This window comes from Anabrus simplex, chromosome 1 (assembly GCF_040414725.1).
Source record: "Anabrus simplex isolate iqAnaSimp1 chromosome 1, ASM4041472v1, whole genome shotgun sequence".
NCBI classification, from domain to species: domain Eukaryota; kingdom Metazoa; phylum Arthropoda; class Insecta; order Orthoptera; family Tettigoniidae; genus Anabrus; species Anabrus simplex.
Genome location: NC_090265.1, coordinates 1,574,919,253 through 1,574,939,836, shown reverse-complemented (window position 1 = coordinate 1,574,939,836; position 20,584 = coordinate 1,574,919,253). Strand labels below are relative to the sequence as shown.

Below are 20,584 nucleotides of genomic sequence, written 5' to 3'. Positions count from 1 at the left end.
AAGAAATTTTAAAGTAAAAGTTAGAATTTACATATTGTGTCATTCATTGGTAATGGAGGTGTGAATTATTGTTTTAAGGAGAATAGCGTCTAGGGAAGCACAAAATAGGATTAATTATTTCATGATGGTCACGTCACCAAATTTCGGTGAATAGACGGCAGTCAGAACTATACCCCCTCGATACTAATCAGAGGAAAATGGAAAAGATCGGAAACTTCCAAGAGCGAGGGGATCAGATAAAGAAAGGGAAGAGCCACGAAGGGCGTTAGAGACTCCCTACGCTTCGCAAACCTCACACCTTCAGGGTCAGAAGAGAACAAGCGTTGGTCAAGGGACGTGAGAAGTCTGACACAAGTAACTGAAAATAAGCCAGACTAGTGCCCGGTTGCAGAAAAGCCAATCAAAGTTTGACTGGAGTTTGATTGGCAATCAGTGTGGGTTGGATTGGCAATCATCCTATGTGAGTTGCAGAAACAACAATCAGTATTTGATCGACGATTAATCTCACATAAGATTTGACCAGCAAATTCCTGTTGATCAAGCAGTGATTCCCCAATCAGTGCTTGCAGTCCTTAAACTCAAGGATGCTTTTCTTTTATTAAATACATCTGATTAAACGTTTCAATGATAAATTCAAGTTCATGTAGAAAGTGCGATTTGAGTGACGTACTAATTTGTTTCCCGTAGTCGTTATTCTCACATATAATCTCACTCTTGAACATGGAACTAGTTCATTTATATCAGTCAAATCTTGACATAAATACTTGTCTCTGGCATATTAATATCCATATAAACCCAGACTTCTAACGTGACAAAACACCAACCTATCCGCAGTATGGTTGTTTACTCTTTTGTAATTTTGCCCACACAGCATCCGTTTCTTATTTTATATTTCCAATTATATACAAGTATCCCCCAACTATATTAAGTAAGAGAGCTCTATCATTCAGTAAAACATTTGGCCCTCTCACTTTCTTAGAGGGGATATTACTCATATTGTCGAAAATTAATTAAATCAAACGAAAGCCTCAAATTCCGCTCTTTTTTCACCTTTCTCAAACACGATCAGGATCAGCTGTTCCCTGATTCACTGCCACTTGGATGTCTTTGCTAGACACCAAAGTGGATAAAATAGACACCATCCTTCACGAATCAACACGGCAGTGGTCACTAATGCGCTGTTGCCAGATTTATTTCCTTCTCGGATCTTCAATCAGTAAATTGGAGAAAGATGATCGTAGTTTAGGTTTTTAGGTTTTCAGCAACGCACTCTGGAATTAAAGTTGATTGGCAATCAGCTGATCTGCAATAAGGACTGATTTGATGAACCTTTCTGCAACCGGACATAAGTTACGGGACCCGCAGTTGCCAGCTCATGATGACAGTTCTTGGCAGTTACACTTTCGATTGCGTCTTACCACAAGCAGAAGATACCGTGGATACAAGATTATTATTATATTGTTGTTCTCAAGGGACGAATATTTAGATCATCAGATGAAGTGAGTCATTCGGCATAACATAACATAGTATATACATTTCTTAACAAATCGTCTCAAGGAATTTCTGAACCCGGAATAGACGCCGACCACACATACGAGAATATTTAGGAAATGAAAATTAATTTGAAATTTATTTTGAAATGAATAATAACGGCGTGTGCCTCCGAAAAGGTTTGGTATAGACCTTTCGAGTTGACACCGTTCAGACGACCTATGCATCTATGAGGATGGGGCCCTGCCTACGATGAATTATAACCATGAAGACGGCACACACGCCCAACCTTCGAGCCATCGGAATTAAACAATGAAGGTTAAAATCCCCCACCCAGCAGGGAATTGAATCCGAGACCCCCACTTGACCAAAGGCCAGCACGCTAACCGTTTAGCTTGTCCTAATGGAGGTGAGCCGCATCTACCATTTCAACCACCTACGACGCTCCTGCCATTCTTAAATTTCTGGCAGTACAACGAATCGAACCCGGGCCTCCATAAACGGCAGCTAATAGCGCTAACCGTTACGCTATGGAGGCGAACATTTTTAAATTTCTTTCTTTCTTCCTTACACACTTTACCTCCAGGGTTGGTTTTTACCTAGGACTCAGCAGGGATCCTACCTCTATCGCGTCAAGGGCAGATTCCTGGAGCGTGAGACTTTGGGTCGGGGATACAACTGTGGAGAATGACCAGTACCTCGAATAGGTGGCTTCACTTGCTATGCTGAACAGGGACCGTGTGGGGGGATGGGGAGATTGGAAGGGATAGACAAGGAAGAGGAAAAGGAAGCAGCCGTGGCCTTAAGTTAGGTACCATCTCGGCATTTGCCTGGAGGAGAATTGGGAAACCACGGAAAACCACTTCCAGTATGGCTGAGGTGGGAATCGAACCCCCCTCTACTCAGTCGACCTCCCGAGGCTTAGTGCACCCAGTTCCAGCCCTCGTACCACTTTTAGAATTTCGTGGCAGAGCTGGAAATCGAACCCAGGCCTCCGGGAGTGGCAGCTAATCACACTAACCACAACACCACAGAGACGGACCATTTTGAAAATTACCAGTGGCTAACATACTGCACGCAACTTTGGCCCTTTGCACTGCAGAGACATCTTCGACCAGTCGTTCCCAGATTAATGAAGTCTGTGGGATATAAATAAGCAATACTCCCAAGTTTCAAAGTGAGAGCAACGGTCATACTCTGAGAATTATTTTATATTTGATTACTTTTGTTGAAAGAGGCCAATTATCGAAATCATCAGCTCCTACCTGATGTTGACTGCATCGCCTCAAGTAGGTGTTTTTACTGGAAACACCAGGCGTTCATATCTGTAGTAATACAACAAGAGCTCCAGAATTTATCTAGAGATAATATAGACCTCGAGTTGTATTTATTTTGACTATTTAGTGAACAGCCAACACTGCGGTCTAGAAGTAGCGTGCTTGCCGCTGACCCGGAGGCCCCGGGTTCGGTTTTCAGCTAGGTCAAGATCCACTCAGCATACGTGGTTACCATTGAGGAACTATCTGACTGTGAGATAGCGGCCCCGGTGTAGAAAACCAAGAATAACGGCCGAGAGGATTCGCCGTGCTGACCACACGACACCTCATAATTTGCATGCCTTCGAGCTAAGTAGCAGTCGCTTGGTAGGCCAAGGCTCGTAATGGCCGTAGTTTGCTAGTTGCTTTACGTCGCACCGACACAGATAGGTCTTACGGTGACGATGGGACAGGAAAGGGCTAGGAGTGGGAAGGAAGCGGCCGTGGCCTTAATTAAGGTACAGCCTCAGCATTTGCCTGGTGTGAAAATGAGAAACCACGGAAAACCATTTTCAGGGCTGCCGTCAGTGGGGTTCGAACCTACTATCTCCCGAATACTGGATACTGGCCGCACTTGAACGACTGCAGCTATCGAGCTTGCTAATGGCCGTAGTACCATAGGGTTTAGTTTGTGCTTAGCGAATAACTACAAAGTTAAATAAGTAGGCTAATCATAATAAAAGTGAATCAATATTAAACAAATCAAATACATAAGTATGCATAACCTATACAGAGAACAAAACATTATGTGTGAAATGATAAGGTAGGGGGTCCATATTTCGTCCCTTTAGCAGATTTGGACTTGTAGAAATTCAGGAAAATTATGGACAAGGCTAGAAATTGGTATATATATTACTGAATATATTCTCCACTTAGCCGCCTCTGTGGTGTAGTGGTTAGCGTGATTAGCTGCCACCCCCGGAGGTCCGGGTTCGATTCCCGGCTCTGCCACGAAATTTGAAAAGTGGTACGAGGGCTGGAACGGGGTCCACTCAGCCTCGGGAGGTCAACTGAGTAGAGGTGGGTTCGATTCCCACCTCAGCCATCCTGGAAGTGGTTTTCCGTGGTTTCCCACTTCTCCTCCAGGCGAATGCCGGGATGGTACCTAACTTAAGGCCACGGCCGCTTCCTTCCCTCTTCCTTGCCTATCCCTTCCAATCTTCCCATCCCTCCACAAGGCCCCTGTTCAGCATAGCAGGTGAGGCCGCCTGGGCGAGGTACTGGTCATACTCCCCAGTTGTATCCCCCGACTAAGAGTCTGAAGCTCCAGGACACTGCCCTTGAGGCGGTAGAGGTGGGATCCCTCGCTAAGTCCGAGGGAAAAACCGAACCTGGAGGGTAAACAGATGATGATGATGATGATGATATTCTCCACTTACGGGGAAGTTACAATGAAACTGTTATAATGTAAGATAGTCAATATTTGACATAAAAACTGTAAAATTAAACAACCCAAAACGTGTTCGTAATTTCGCCCCCCATCAAATTTATTAAAAGTACAAGTAACATGTATATAATTTTCTTTCTATCCGTACAAAACAATTTCTCTATAATGAATTACTTGAATTCCATTTATGATTTTTTTTTTGGTATTCTTTTTAACATACTCCTTCATCGTTGCTCATGTAATGTTAAACGCTGTACTTGCGCGTTTTTAGCCCATTATCATGTCGCTTACTGCCTTGATAGCCTTTCTCATAGCCTTCTTATCCTACTGCTTGCGTTTTCTTATCTGAAAGTAATAATACACTTCATAAATACAACCAAAATGAAGGGGGACGAAATTACTAACATTCCACGATTTATTATAATGGTGGCTACAGTAACTCAGGCCAACCGCCTCACGTACACCACACGACTGAAATGCAGCTCAGTATTCCATACACATGTCAGTGCTCACTCTAGGAATAACAGTCTCTTAATTTTAACACTGCATTAACTCAGCTTAGCATGAAAATTAAATCCGTCTTGTACACAGAAACTAAACGTGGTGAGCGCAACCAACTCTCACAACAAGACAACGGGATGAGGCTACGCGTGTGCATGTGGCTAAACATTAGGTAGCAACCGTGCAGACTGGAAAGCCGTAGGGAGGCGAAATTAGGCGCGGAGACGGAATTTGGCCCCCTACGTTACTGTTTTATTTTTGCATTTAAACTCTTTGGGGCACAGTTTCCCTACGTGTTGGATTCCGGCTCCATCACGATAACACAGTTACTGTTCGTTCTATTGACTGTGTGGTCTCTTGTTAAATGTATTATTGAAGATGTTTCAGTGCACTATTACGATGATAATAGAACGTGTATACCTTTACTGGCAGGACCTAGTGTTTACAGTGCACTATGTCTTCTGGTATGGGCTATATCAAATTTGTTACTTTCATTGATCTGTCTCTGTCTTATTCTTGGCTCTGACAATATGAAAGTGACTGAGGTATGAGCGATGCTAGTAATGCCAATCCTTATGCAGCCAGTCCCTGCTATGAATGGTGTGAAAATGTTGCTCATAGGGTCGATTGATGCATGCATTTCAGTGGGCTTGACAGACTGATATGTAATAGCAACTTCTGGCTCAGTGAGGAAAGCAACGGGAAACTACCTCACTCCTCATTCCCCTAGTACGCCTCTTCAATGATGCCTAGGCCATCTATGACAGCTGATGGCGGAGCTGTTGAGGATCCAACCAGCCTTCGGTCTGACGACTGAACATACATACACGTAGTTGCGATAAACTCGAAGCGATAACACGGAAACGATAAATTTGTGCTGAGAGTTATTGAATCGTTCAAGTTCTATCGTTTTCTAACGGATTGGTCATCGAAGCCACGAGTTAAATACTGCATTTTACATTTAAAAAATTATCTATTAAAATTATTTTAGAATCAGCTAGCAAGTTTTGACATGAACAATACATATAATAATAATAATAATAATAATAATAATAATAATAATAATAATAATAATAATAATAATAATAATAATATTAATAATAATGTCCGCCTCTGTGGTGTAGTGGTTAGTGTGTCTGCCTCTCACACGGAGGCGCGCGTTCGATTCCCGGCTCTGCCACGAATTTTTTGAAAAGTGGTACGAGGGCTGGAACGGGGTCTACTCAGCCTCGGGAGATCAGTTGGATAGAGGGGGGATCGATTTCCACCTCAGTCATCCTCGAAGTGGTTTTCCGTGGTTTCCCACTTCTTCTCCAGGTAAATGCCAGGATGGACCTAACTTGGACCACGGCCGCTTCCTTATCTATCCCTTCCGATCTTCCAATCCCCCCACAAGGCCCCTGTTCAGCATAGCAGGTGAGGCCGCCTGGGCGAGGTACTGGTCCTCTGCCTAGTTGTGTCCCCCGACCCAAAATCTCGCGCTCCAAGACACTGACCTTGAGGCGGTAGAGGTGGGACCCCTCGCTGAGTCCGAGGGAAAATCCAACCCTTGAGGGTAAACGGATTAAGAAAGAATGAAATAATAATAATAATTATCATCATCATGGCGTGTGCTAAAATTTTGACCTGAAATGAGGTTCTTTAAACTTTTCGTGCCTTGAGGTTTTATTGTGAAACAAGTTGTACATGTCACCGCTCATACGATCTTCTGGTCTCGAGCCGAAACATACACTGCGTCCTTCTTATTGGGGACTTCTGGCATTACCTTGATATCGCCCGTGTAAATGTCAACATCATCTTCAAAGAAGTGGTGAGAAATAAGTCACTTTGAAACACATCAGTTGTCCAGAGTTACTGGACTAGATAGAGATCTTTCACCTACGACTCCTACCCAAGGGAAACTTTTTGACATAGGCCCTACTGCACGCAAAGAATATAAGTAGGTAGTAAGTACTCTAACGAAGTTGCTGCGAGTATAATATCGGAAATCGTACAGTGGTGATCTTGATCTACTTCCCTTCATAGAGTTTATCAAAAATACGTAATGACTACAGACCGTTAGCGGACGGTAGTAGAATGTATAGAGAAATCCTAAATCCTGACAATAATAGGCTATTATAAACCGATCAAAACGTATTTCATGAATGGCATTTGACAACAAAATGGAAATAAATTAATGGAAGTGCCGTCTTGTAAGAACAGGGAAGAATAATTTGTCAATTTGCTTTACGTCGCACCGACACATAAAGTTCTTACGGCGACGATGGGATGGGAAAGGGCTAGGAGTGGGGAGGAAGCGACCGTGGCCTTAATAAATGTACAACCCCAGCATTTTCCTGGAGAGAAGCCACGGAAAACCCTCTTCAGAACTGCCGACAGTGGGGTTCGAACCCACTATCTTCGAAATGCAAGCTGATAGCTGCGAAACCATACAGCACTTGCTTGGTCAGGGTATAAACTATGGCAAGAAGGCTTTCAGCACTGTCTTGGATCCAACACTCTTCTCGTGTAAATACCTGAGACCCAAGTAAGAAAGATCTAAAATGGAATTCTCACATATGAAAACCAATTACTAAAGCGTACAAGTCATTTTCGTGATGAGGGTACTGAAGTACAGAATCTGCCGGGCGAAGGCGCTGCTATCCGTCGTGAGGCGAACCTTGGAATAAGAAGCAGCCGAATGGGACGCATACTAAATAGAACTCGTTAATGAACTAAGAATGAATGGTCAGCGTTGAGGCCTTCGGTTTAGAGGGTCCTGGTTCGATTTCCGGACGGTTTGAAGATTTTAATATCTGATTAATTCTTCTGTCTCGGGGTGTGGGTGTTGTGTTTGTCCCAACACTCTCCTCTTCATATTCAGCCAACACATCACACTATCAACCACCACAGAAACATGCAATAGTGATTACATCCCTATAGATGGGGTTGGCGTCAAGAAGGCACCCGGCCGTAAAACAGGGCTAAATCCAAATATGTGGAGCAGTCCGCACCCGCAACCCCGCAGGTGTGAGAATGGTAGTAGAAGAAGAAGAAGAAGAAGAAGAAGAAGAAGAAGAAGAAGATTAATAAACTAGAGATCTCACAGTAAAAGGCAGCAAGGTTCGCATTTAATGAGTTCAATCCTAGAAGTAGTGTGACAAAGATGAGAGAGAAAATTGTGAGGGAGAAATTGGAGGCTAGAAGAAAAAAAGCACGATTTTGCCATGCACAATGCTTATACGTTGAAAGCAGCTTGGGAAGAGTTGAGCAATCAACCAGGATCCGGTGATCTATGAACCGATGGTCACTACGCTGGCCACTCAGCCTAGGAACTGGACACCATAAGCGGCCATTGTCACCAGGATGACACCCAATTGCAATTTATTTATTTAATAATAATAATAGTAATAATAATGGAAATCCACAGCCTGTTTCCAGTCACTCGACCGGGTCAGGAATGGAATGAATGAAACCCCTGAAACCCCCATCCAGCGGCGAGGATAGAAATTGTGCCGGCTACCGAAATCTGTCGCACTCCTCTGGGGCAATGATTAATGAATGACAGGTGAAATGAAATGATATTGAAGAGTGTTGCTGGAATGTAACATGACAGGGAAAACCGGAGTACCCGGAGAAAAACTTGCCCCGCCTCCGCTTTGTCCAGCACATATATCACATGGAGTGACCCGGATTTGAACCACGGAACCCAGCGATGAGAGGCCGGCGCGCTGCCGCCTGAACCACGGAGACTCTAATAAAAGATTAAAAATAGAATACCGGAGTTTTCAAGAAAGCCTAGGCAAGCCGTGGACTGAAGATAGCAAGCACCAACATCGAGATCGAGAATGAATGAGATTTTACTGGGGAAATGTTAAATTTCGAGGAAGAAAACAGTTGTATTAACATGGTCCATGGTTGGCCGAAATGACTACAAGAAGTAAGAATTTCAAATAACTTATTATTCATCGGTTGTAATTCGAACTATGACCGCCTGGGTGAGGAGCCACTGATAATATCCCTCGGCTATCATGTTTTGTGTTTGCGAACACTCCCTTCTTCTTCTTCTTCTTCTTCTTCTTCTTCTTCTTCTTCTTCTTCTTCCTCTTCTTCTTCTTCTGCTTCTATCGTTTTGCCGCTGGTGCAAGGTCCGCTGGCATGTAAAAGAGTTCCGCCTTGTCAAATTAAAGACCGTTATATTCAAAATCCGGACATCTTCCAGGTGATGGATCGCCCACTTGCAGCAAACGCTTCAATATTCTATGTTGGTCCTAGCCGAGGTGAAGGGCCTGACTTCCGTAAGCAATTATGTGGACACTGGACACCGGACACCAACGAAGCTGTTAATATCATTAGTCTTGTGTGCCTTGAACCCCGCGGCGGTGAAGACAAGACAGTTGGTAGCACTGCACTATTCCTTCCGCCCCGATGACGCCATCGTCCTAAGTTTGTAAGCAATTCTCTTAAAACAAACACTCTGATAAGCTTCGCGACATTCATTCATTGCTGGCCTTTGTTGCCAAACCGAATTAGACTGAAGAGATTTATCGAGCCCCTCTTTGTAAGATATTGAAGGATGAGATAAACACAAAGAGATGTTTGTGAAATCTCGAGGAAGTGTTCAATAGACTTTCGAATTCCTTAAGATCTCAAAACACTAACTAACTTGTAGTGTGATTTATAATCAATTTTATTGGTTGTATATGACAAAAGTAATTTTTTTTTTTGCTAGGGGCTTTACGTCGCACCGACACAGATAGGTCTTATGGCGACGATGGGACAGGAAAGGCCTAGGAGTTGGAAGGAAGCGGCCGTGGCCTTAATTAAGGTACAGCCCCAGCATTTGCCTGGTGTGAAAATGGGAAACCACGGAAAACCATTTTCAGGGCTGCCGATAGTGGGATTCGAACCTACTATCTCCCGGATGCAAGCTCACAGCCGCGCGCCTCTACGCGCACGGCCAACTCGCCCGGTGACAAAAGTAATACTGGTTGATTAGTTATTATATGCATCTTTTCTCAGTGTACTGCGTAGCATCCATGAGTGGGCGATAGAGTCCCTCCACGGTATCTTCTGATTGTCGTAAGAGGCGACTAAAGGAGGGTGACACCCAGTACATCCCAGCTTGGGATAACGGAGTAGCAGCCAAAGGTTCACTAGTCGATACAGCATTGACATGAAAACCTGCACCTGTTTTTCCAGGCAATGACCGAGTCAGGGATGGGATGAATGAATCCCCCAACTTGCGGCGAGGATATGAATTGTGCCGGCTGCCGAGCTCTGTCGCACTCTTCTTGTGCAATGATTAATGACTGACAGATGAAATGAAATGATAGTGTTGCTGGAATGAAAGATGACAGGGAAAACCGGAGTACCCGGAGAAAAACCTGTCCCGCCTCCGCTTTGTCCAGCACAAATCTCACATGGAGTGACTGGGATTTGAACCACGGTATCCAGCGGTAAGAGGCCGGCGCGCTGCCGCCTGAGCCACGCAGGCTTATTCCGATACAGCATTGAATACACCATTACTTCCAACTATTCGTACTTGGCTCCTCAATGTCATCATTCTCTTCATCGGACGCACCTTACAAGGGCTGTACCAGGTTAGCAATAGCCACACGATGTTTTAAAATGAGATCTTAGTATTCGAAGGCCAAGCCTCTACCACTTCGGTGTCTCTTACTTTTTGCTTTACGTCGTACCGACACAGATAGGTCTTATAGTGACGATGGAAAAGGTAAAGGCTAGGAGTGAGAAAGAAGCGGTCTTGGTCTGTCTTGGTCTGTTAATTAAGGTACAGCCCAAGCATTTGCCTGGTGTGAAAATGGGAGACCACGGACAATCATCTGCATGACTGCCGAAAGTGGAGTTAGAAACCACTACCTCCCGAATGCAAGCTCACAGCTGCGTATCCCGAACCGCACGGCCAACTCGCTCCGTGTGTCTCTTACAACTGTCAATTGTTGAAGAGATGTGAACACGTACTATTACCATTGCCGCTTGTATTTTCTTTGAATGTCATGGGTAACAGGCGTGCAATTTCAGTGTAATTGAGACTTGAATTCGTATAATAATATTCTGGTTTTGTATAATTATGTCATTAGAGAGATGTGAAATAATAATAATAATAATATTGTCGGATATTGTCTTTTAGCATCCCTAATGAGGTCGGACGATCGCGATATATATTCGCGACTTCAGGTAACCCCTCAACCAATAATCACACGGATTGAGGTCGGAAGAACGGGGAGGCCAAGCGTGACATATCGTGATTGCAGGAGTATCTGACGCCCTCTCACGACAGCTCCTTTTATACCGTACACGTGTTTCATGCGGCATCACTGACGTGTTGCTGTCCAGCGCCATCTGTTGGCCTGTTTGTGCACTCGTTGTTGGTATCAATAAAACCCCATGTCAAGTCAAGCATGTGTGGCCATTTGTACCTGACCTTTTGCTGTCCAGCGCCATCTTTTGGTTATTTTATTTACCTTATTTTGATGTCAATAACAGCCCATGTCCTCCAATATTCCGTGAAGTATTGCCTCGTCAAATGTTAACTGACTTTTGGGTCATTCTGTATATGACGATGCGGTATATGTACTAGTGAGTGCAATAGTAATTAATCAGGGCTAGGATTTGAAAAGAAACTGAGTTACCTCCGTGTTTGGCACCTTTCGGACATTTTCTGAACTTGGAAATAGAAACCACGGAAAACCATGTCAAGGATAACCGATAGAGAGATTTTACCCGGTTTGCTAAAAAATTATATTACCTAGAATTACGTGTACCCATTTTCAATTCAGTCTAAAATGCATAGTAGGGCCGAGAATCGAACCTAGTATAAGGGGTAAATGAAATTCCGTGTGACCTCCGGAGAAGCCTTGTGCAGGTCTTTTGAATTAACTCCCGTAGGTGACCTGCGCTTCGTGATTAGGATGAAATGATGATGAAGGCGACACATACACCCAGTCTCCATGCCAGGGGAATTAACCCATTATGGTTAAAATTCCCGACCCTGCCGGGAATCGAACCCGGGACCACTGTGATCAAAGGCCAGCACGCTAACCATTTAGCCATGGAGCCGGACAGCATAATGGGTGAAAAGCTGCTATGCTAACTCTTAGATCATGACCGCAGCCTTTCAAGGAATATCTCAAGGTACGAACCCCCATCTCGAATCAGTTGTTATATAGACCTACATTTGTTCTATATTTATTCCACAACTCAAGTTATTAACCTTTATACGTATACCGCTTATTATTATGCCTCAGTCCCTTCCATGAAGAAGCAAAACAACAACAGGAACGATCTCAAGCTGTATTTGGGAATAAGTTCGACTCGTTGGCTGAATGGTCAGCGTACTGGCCTTCTGTTCAGAGGGTCCCGGGTTCGGTTCCCGGACGGGTCGGGGATTTTAACCTTCATTGGTTAATTCAAATGGCTCGGGGGCTGGGTGTCTGTGCTGTCCCCAACATCCCTGCAACTCACACACCACACATAACACTATCCTCCACCACAATAACACGCAGTTACCTACAAATGGCAGATTCCACCCACCCTCATTGGAGGGTCTGCCTTACAAGGGATGCACCCGGCTAGAAATAGCCACACGAAATTATTATTATTATTTTGGGAATAAGATGTTATGCTGACAATATACCACTCACGATATTCCAATCCCCTACAGCAAGGAACGAACCTTAGAATTAATTTTGCATTTAACTACATTTACGGTTTTCGGAGACGCTGAGGTACCGAAATTTTGTCCCGTAAGAGTCCTTTTCCGTGTCGGTAAATGTACCAAGTTGAGGCTAAGCACCCTCAAAAAACTTCGGACCTAGCCGAATCGAACCTCCCCCTTGGACTCAGAAAGTCAGAGCTACTCAGAACAGGCTGGAAAACCGAACGAATTGGCTACACGGTTTGGTTCATGTATCTGTCAACATGTATTCAAAAAATTGTGGTTTGAATCCCACTGTCAGCAGCCCTGAACATGGCTTTCCATGGTTTCCCATTTTTACATCAGGCAAATACCGGCGCTGTACCTTAGTTAATAATTGATGTTATTTGCTTTAAGTCCCGCTAACTACTTTTACGGTTTTGTGAGATGGTGAGGTGCCGGAATTTAGTCCAGCAGGAGTTCTTTTATGTGCCAGTAAATCTACCGACACGAGGCTGACGTATTTGAGCACCTTCAAATACCACCGGACTGAGCCAGGATCGAACCTCCCAAGCTGGGGCCAGAAGGCCAGCACTTCAACCATGTGAGCCACTCAGCCCAGCTATACCTTAGTTACGACCACGGTTGCTTCCTTCCTATTCCCAGCCCTGTCCTATCCAATCGTCTGTAAAATAAATTATGATACTACCTGCACAGCACGCAAGTAACAATGCTATACTACCCGCGAAGCATGGAGGTAGACAGGTTGGAAGGAGGAATCTGATACTTCCCGCACAGCACGCTGTTAGGTGCAGTATATGGAAAATAGAATCATAGTAGCCGCACTGCAATCATCCACGTAGCCACGGAGCTCCCTTTTGTTTGATATTTCTAAGTGCACTGAGTTACAAATGTTCTAAATATGAATCGACAACCACTCAATTATTAGATATTCCAACTAACCCTTTGCAACAGTAGCATATTACTTGACATTATAAGTATGTTATACATGCTAATGACGAGCTCGCCTCTTAGGCCCTGAACGAGGACCCTGTTATTGCTTATTGTGAGTGCCCAGTGTCACTGCCCCCTCAAGGTCACTCGCTCGGTGACCCGTGCCGCCTTGACCACAAGAAGATATAGCCCCGGCAGATTCGGTTTCACCATTGCAGCTGATCGTTCTGATAAGTGAGGATTCTTCGTCGAGTGTGAAGTGTAAGTCATCGTGCTTCCTTCCGACTGTTCAACAAGCAAATCGCATAGCAGTCGCATAAGGCCAGAAATAGAGATCGGCAACTTCAAGAGACAAAAAGTGGGAACATTTTTCGCTGGATTCCATTTCCGGGATGACTCTGATGGAGTGTGCACATGCGCGCCTAGCTGCCTGCTGAAGGCTGTATGACAGACGCTCAGTGCTAGCCATGAGGAGTGCGAGTTAGCAAGTGTCTGTTAGGAACAAAGATGCCAGCAGCGGCACCATGGCTGCTTCTGGTAGGGACTCTACTGGCTGCCGCGCCGCGGGACGCCACGGCAGGTAAGATACACCGAGCATGCTCAGGATTAATGGAGGGGATATAATAGGGGTTCTTCCCCCTCCCTCATCTATCACTAGGTATACAGGGTTCTAGTGGTGAAACCGGTACCTGTCTCATTGCTGTACCACCAAAGATCAGAAGATCCAATATCGCACAATAGAACAGAACAGGAAAAAAACGCATAGTTTTTCTGAATGGACTTATCTCTACTTTGAGCTGTTCTAGCAATACTTACTGCGGTAGAATTCTTAACAAGGTGAATTACAGCCTATGAAAATAGACATGTACGCAGATTGCTTTAACATCGTCCGCTTCCGTAGCGTAGCGGTTAGTGTTATTAGATGCCGTCCTCGAACGTCCAGGTTCGATTCTTGGTACTGACAGAGATTTAAAAACGGCATGAGGGCTGTAAAGTGATCAAAAAGGGATACATGCAACTTAATTCCATTGAGGGTGCTCCTGAAAAGAGCTGTTCCACTTCGGAGCGAGGAAACGACATTATCATGCTCAAAAATCATAGACAAAATTATCAAAATAATGAATCTAAATCAGAAAAGTGACTGACGAAGCTTCTATTCAATGTATCTTTCTCTTAGGATAAAGCCCTGACTATGACAAGATCGGAGTTAGTTCTTTCTTACCGAGCTCGATAGCTGCAGTCGCTTAAGTGCGGGCAGTATGCAGTATTCGGGAGATAGTAGGTTCGAACCCCACTGTCGGCAGCCCTGAAAATGGTTTTCCGTGGTTTCCCATTTTCACACCAGGCAAATGCTGGGGCTGTACCTTAATTAAGGCCACGGCCGCTTCCTTCCAACTCCTAGCCCTTTCCCGTCCCATCGTCGCCATAAGACCTATCTGTGTCGGTGCGACGAAAAGCAACTAGCAAAAAAAAAAAAAAGTTCTTTCTTAATCTGCTTGCCATCCAGGGTTGGTTTTTCCCTCGGGCTCAACGAGGGATCCCACCTCTACCGCCTCAAGGGCAGTGTCCTGGAGTGTGAGACATTGGTTCGGGGATACAACTGGGGAGAATGACCAGTACCTCGCCCAGGCGGCCTCACCTGCTATGCTGAGCAGGGGCCTTGTGAGGGGATGGGAAGATTGTAAGGGATAGACAAGGAAGAGGGAAGGAAGCGACCGTGGCCTTAAGTTAGGTACCATCCCGGTATTTGCCTGGAGGAGAAGTGGGAAACCACGGAAAACCACTTCCAGGATGGCTGAGGTGGGAATCGAACCCACCTCTACTCATTCGACCTGCCGAAGCTGGGTGGATCCCGTTCCAGCCCTCGTACCACATTTTAAATTTCGTGGCAGAGCCGGAAATCGAAACCGGGCCTTCGGGGGTGGTAGCTAATCACACTAACCACTACACCACAGAGGCGGACTCGGAGCTAGTTAATCAGTAAATATAAGTTAGTGATATTTAGCACGTGGTTTTCCACACCACACAAGCTGTGATCGATTCATGAAACTTCTTGTTTGATCACACTTTGTGATGAAATACACGTACCGCTAGGCGTGTGATTGTGTGCCTTAGTTCATAATTTGAGTGGCAACTTTTTCGATATCATGGCCCCCGTGAAATAGAAATCTGTAGGGATGTCACACTTCTTTTCTTGTAACGTCTGAAGTAGAGCGTTGCGCTAAGGGGTTAATCAAGAACAAAAACGTTTAACATGGTTATTTTCTATTTTTGGTTTCAGTACTGCGGGATTTGCTTGATGTTCATTGGGACTGCTCGTTTATTTCACTGTATTAATCTTAACATTATTGGTTATCATTCTTGTATGAACATAGACATTTTTTATGAAATTTTGAAACTTCAATAATTTTTGCCACTTGCAGAAGGAAGATACCCCACTAGTAGACGCTTATAAAATGCAAATGTGGAAATAACGTTCCCCATAATGTATATTATTATTATTATTATTATTATTATTATTATTATTATTATTATTATTATTATTATTATTATTATTATTATTATTCTCCTGACAATTTTCCGCAGACATTTAGAGCCACGGGTGTGAACTGTGTCGCACATATGGATTTATCTCTGTTTTATGGCTGGATGCCCTTCCTGTCGCCAACCCCATGTGGAGGGATGCAACCAATATTGCGTTGGTAGTGTGGCGGGTTGTTAGAATATGGAGAGGAGAGTGTTGGGACAAACACAAACACCCAGTCCTCTAGCCTCTAGAATTAATCACATGCGAATACAATCCCCGACCCGGCCCGGCCGAGAATGGAACCCGGAACCCTAAGAACCGAAGGTCTCAACGCTGATCATTCAGCCATTCAGTCGGCCAGAAGGGTGCACTTCTATGCTTCTAAAACGAAATTGATAAAATTCGCTACAAATTGCTCTAAAACCTGCTGGTCAGCTTTCTGACGTAATATAACTACACAAGCTTGTTAAAATTCATTCATTAGGGCATCAAAGACAATGGATGACAAAATATGTTTATAAATTCCTCGCGAAAATATCACGAATTTAGATCGAGCAGCAAATACGTTTTAACAATCAAATTCAATACAGTGTTTATACTGGAAAAGTACCTCCTTGAAGTGGTTTACCATATTATTATTATTATTATTATTATTATTATTATTATTATTATTATTATTATTACATACTAATATTATAAAGAGAAAAATTTGTTTGTTTGTAACGAATAGACTCAAAAACCACTGAACCGATTTTAAAAGTTACTTCACCTATAGAAAGCTACATTGCAAGTGAGTAACATGGGCTGTATTTAATTTTCAAAACAATTCGAGGTGGGAGGCACGGGGGGGGGGGGGGGAGATATAAAAATAATAGGCTAATATAATCAAAATATCGAATTTGTCGTATAAGGACGAGATGACGCAGAGAACAAAACTCGGTAAGCCCTACGGGCCGGAAAACCATGTCTTAAGGCCCTAAAACCAACCGTTACGGAGATATTGACACCACACTACCCCTGCTCTAGGAATCCGATAAAGTAATGAACTACCGTAACCATGGCAACGTCAGCTCTAGGATTCTACAGCAGCGAAATTATCTACAATAAATCACAAAAACCTAACATGTTACAGACATGAAAATTGATATTTGGAATCCCCTTTAAAAATAAAAGAACATTACTATTCGTTTTCAGAAAATCCACTTAACGGGGAGGGGTGTGAAAAGAAGTGAGGAAGGAGTTGAATTATTTATGTCAGGATACATATATCTCAAAAATGAATTACTGACTTTAAAATTGGTACATGGAATCTTCTTTAAAAATGAACACACTTTCTTGGAAAAGCCACTTAAGGGGGTGAAAAGAATAATAAAAAAGCGGGTGAATTTTTAAAATGAGTATCTTCTTCTTCTATCGCTTTACCCACACCCGTGGGGTTGCGGGTGCGAACTGCGTAGCGCATGTGGATTTGATCCTGTTTTACGACTGGATGCCCTTCCTGACGTCAACCGTATGTGTAGGGATGTAATTTATACTTCTATACTAATATTATAAAGAGGAAAAATGTGTTATATTTGTTTGTAACGGACAGACTCAAAAAATACTGAACCGATTTTAAAAATTACTTCACCTATAGAAAGCTACATTGCCAGTGAGTAACACGGTCTGTATTTCATTTTCAAAACAATTATAGAGGGGCGACGGGGGGAGATATAAAAATATTAAAATAATAGGCTAATATAGGCGAAATCGAATTTGTCGTGCAAGGACGAGACAAAGCTCATTTTAAGCCCCTTGCCACAAAGAACAAAACTCGGTAAACCCTACGGGTCCGTAAACAATGTTTTAAGGCCCTAAAACCAACCATTGTGGAGGTGTTGGAACCACACTACCCCTGCTCTAGGAATCGGATAAAGAAACGAACGGCCGTAACCATGGCAACGTCAGCTCCAGGATTCTACAGGAGCTAGATTATGCATGTACGTTTGGGCATTGCTGCCAGCCAAAATTGATACACATATGACTTACTATCTGGAAAAAATAAATTGTTGGGTAAGACGCTCATAGCACTCCTTTGGGCGGGAATGGATAGGGAGTGAAGTATAAAAATAATAGCCCCGGAGATCTCCGTAGTACAGCGACCAGCGGTTGCCGACGGGCCTCCGTTTTTACGTACTGGCTTAGGTTTCAGCACTTTGCGGAGTCTGTTACCTATAGTTTAAACTATTTTCTATCAAATCATGGAGTAGTAGAATCACTGATGTTATTAGTGCCGATATTTTGGTACACTTTTACGATCATTGTAACCATGAAAATAACCTATATACTGTACACAATTGTTAAGATGGTGCGCCCATAACTTGAATAAATTTCTCAACATTTATACTCAGATTCATTATAAGATGTGCGACATGAGTGACAAGCCCTGAGAATTATAATTCTCGATAATTATAGTAGTTTTTATGCATCGCGTATTTCCTTGAACATTTGTAATAGTTACGAAATGTCGGATCAAAGAAATACATTCAACACTATTTATATTTGTGGTACTATCTAGCGGAAGTATACTTAGACTAAAGCTGCAGCTTTGTGAAGGGAGCAGGTATATCTGGGTGGGAATGAAGGAAAATCATGGTAGCAAAAGATCTTAGAGGTCGACGCTAATTAAGAACTAATATTTACAGGCCCCCGTGAAGAAAAGAAGAAGAAGATACACTATAATTCCAAACATGACAAATAATTTCTACGTACTTAAATACACCAGTGATATAAATATCTAATGAAGTCAGTCACACCGATAGTATGAGTAACTAAAGCCAGTTTCTGATAACCCGTACGAAGAACGGGTACTTCTGCTATTATTATTATTATTATTATTATTATTATTATTATTATTATTATTTCTTTCTTAACCCGTTTACCTTCCAGGGTTGGTTCTTCCCTCGGACTAAGCGAGGGATCCCACCTCTACCGCCTCAAGGGCAGTGTCCTGGAGCAAGATAATTTGGGTCAGGTGAATACAGCTTGGGAGGAGGAGGAGTAGTGCCTCGCCCAGGCGGCCTCACCTGCTATGCTGAACAGGGCCTTGTTCTGGGATGGGAAGATTGGAAAGGATAGACAAGGAAGAGGGAAGGAAGCGTCCATGGCCTTAAGTTAGGTACCATCCAGGTATTTGCCTGGAGGAGAAGTGGGAAACCACGGAAAACCACTTCCAGGATGACTGGGAATCGAACCCACCTCTACTCATATGACCTGCGTGCAGCCGTGGCCTTAAGTTAGGTACCACCGGGCGAGTTAGCCGTGCGGTTAGGGCCGCGCAGATGTGAGCTTGCATCCGGGAGATAGTGGGTTCAAACCCCACCGTCGGCAGCCCTGAAGATAGTTTTCCGTGGTTTTCCATTTTCATATCAGGCATATGCTGGGGCTGATCCATAATTAGGGCCACGGCCGCTTCCTTCCCACTCCTAGCCCTTTCCTCCTCTCCTATCGTCGCCATAAGTACGATCTGTGTCGGTGGGACGTAAAGCAAATAGCAAAGAAAAGTTAGGTACCATCACGGCATTTGCCTAGAGGAGAAGTGGGAAACGACAGAAAACCACTTCGAGGATGACTGAGGGGGGAAAACGGAGTCCACTCAGCCTCGGGAGGTCATCTGAGTAGAGATGCGTTCGATTCCCACCTCAGCCATCCTCGAAGTGGTTTTCCGTGGTTTCCCAATTCTCCTCCAGGAAAATGCCGGGATGGTACCTAATTTAAGGTCACGGCCACTTCCTTCCCTCTTCCTTGTCTATCCCTTCCAATCTTCCTATCCCTCACCAAGGCCCCTGTTCAGCATAGCAGGTGAGGCCGCCTGGGCGAGGTACTGGTCATCCTCTCCAGTTGTATCCCCCGACCCAATGTCTCACGCTCCACGACACTGCCCTTGAGGCAGTAGAGGTTGGGTCCCTCGCTGAGTTCGAGGGAAAACCGACCCTGAATGGTAAATGGATTAAGAAAGGAATATTATTATTATTATTAAATTACTAGCTTCAATTGAAACGTTTTTCAAAATGTTCACTACCAATCGTATCCCAGTGCATAACTTTGCGGGTGTAGATTACGTAAAAATATAAGAGGCACCCCTTACATTCAAAATCAGCTTGTGTGGTGGTAAGCTGAAAGAATGTAAAGAATTTAGAAATTCTGAAGGGTATTGAACAGTTTCTTCATTATCGACTGCTGTGTTTACCGAGTAATAAGTCCGGTTCTATGGCTAAATGGTTAGCGTGCTGGCCATTGGTCACAGGGGTACCGGGTTCGATTTCTGGCAGGTTCGGGAATTTTAACCATCATTGGTTAATTTCGCTGGCTTTGGGGCTGGGTGTATGTGTCATCTTCATCATTATTTCATCCTCATCACGACGCGCAGGTCGCCTACGGACGTCGAATCAAAAGACCTGCAGCTGGCGAGCCGAACATGTCCTCGGACACTCCCGGCACTAAAATTCACACGACCGAGCTCGATAGCTGCAGTCGCTGAAGTGCGGCCAGTATCCAGTATTCGGGAGATAGTAGGTTCGAATCCAACTGTCGGCAGCCCTGAAAATGGTTTTCCGTGGTTCCCCATTTTCACACCAGGCAAATACTGGGGCTGTACCTTAATTAAGGCCACGGCCGCTTCCTTCCCACTCCTAGCCCTTTCCTGTCCCATCGTCGCCATAAGACCTATCTGTGTCGGTGCAACGTAATGAAACTAGCAAAAAAAAAAAAAAAAAGCCACACGCCATTTC

At 43.9% G+C, this 20,584-nt stretch overlaps 1 protein-coding gene across 1 annotated transcript in view; it reads left to right on the top strand.

Annotated features, from left to right (window-relative positions):
- Window positions 1–13,762: 13,762 nt before the first annotated feature.
- LOC136858544 (collagen alpha-1(V) chain) overlaps window positions 13,763–20,584 on the top strand; it is a 394,943-nt gene continuing 388,121 nt past the window's right edge. Inside the window, exon 1 of the mRNA XM_067138158.2 lies at window positions 13,763–13,868. Coding sequence (XP_066994259.2) covers window positions 13,796–13,868 — 73 coding nt within the window. The 5' untranslated portion in view covers window positions 13,763–13,795. The remainder of the gene's footprint in view (window positions 13,869–20,584) is intronic.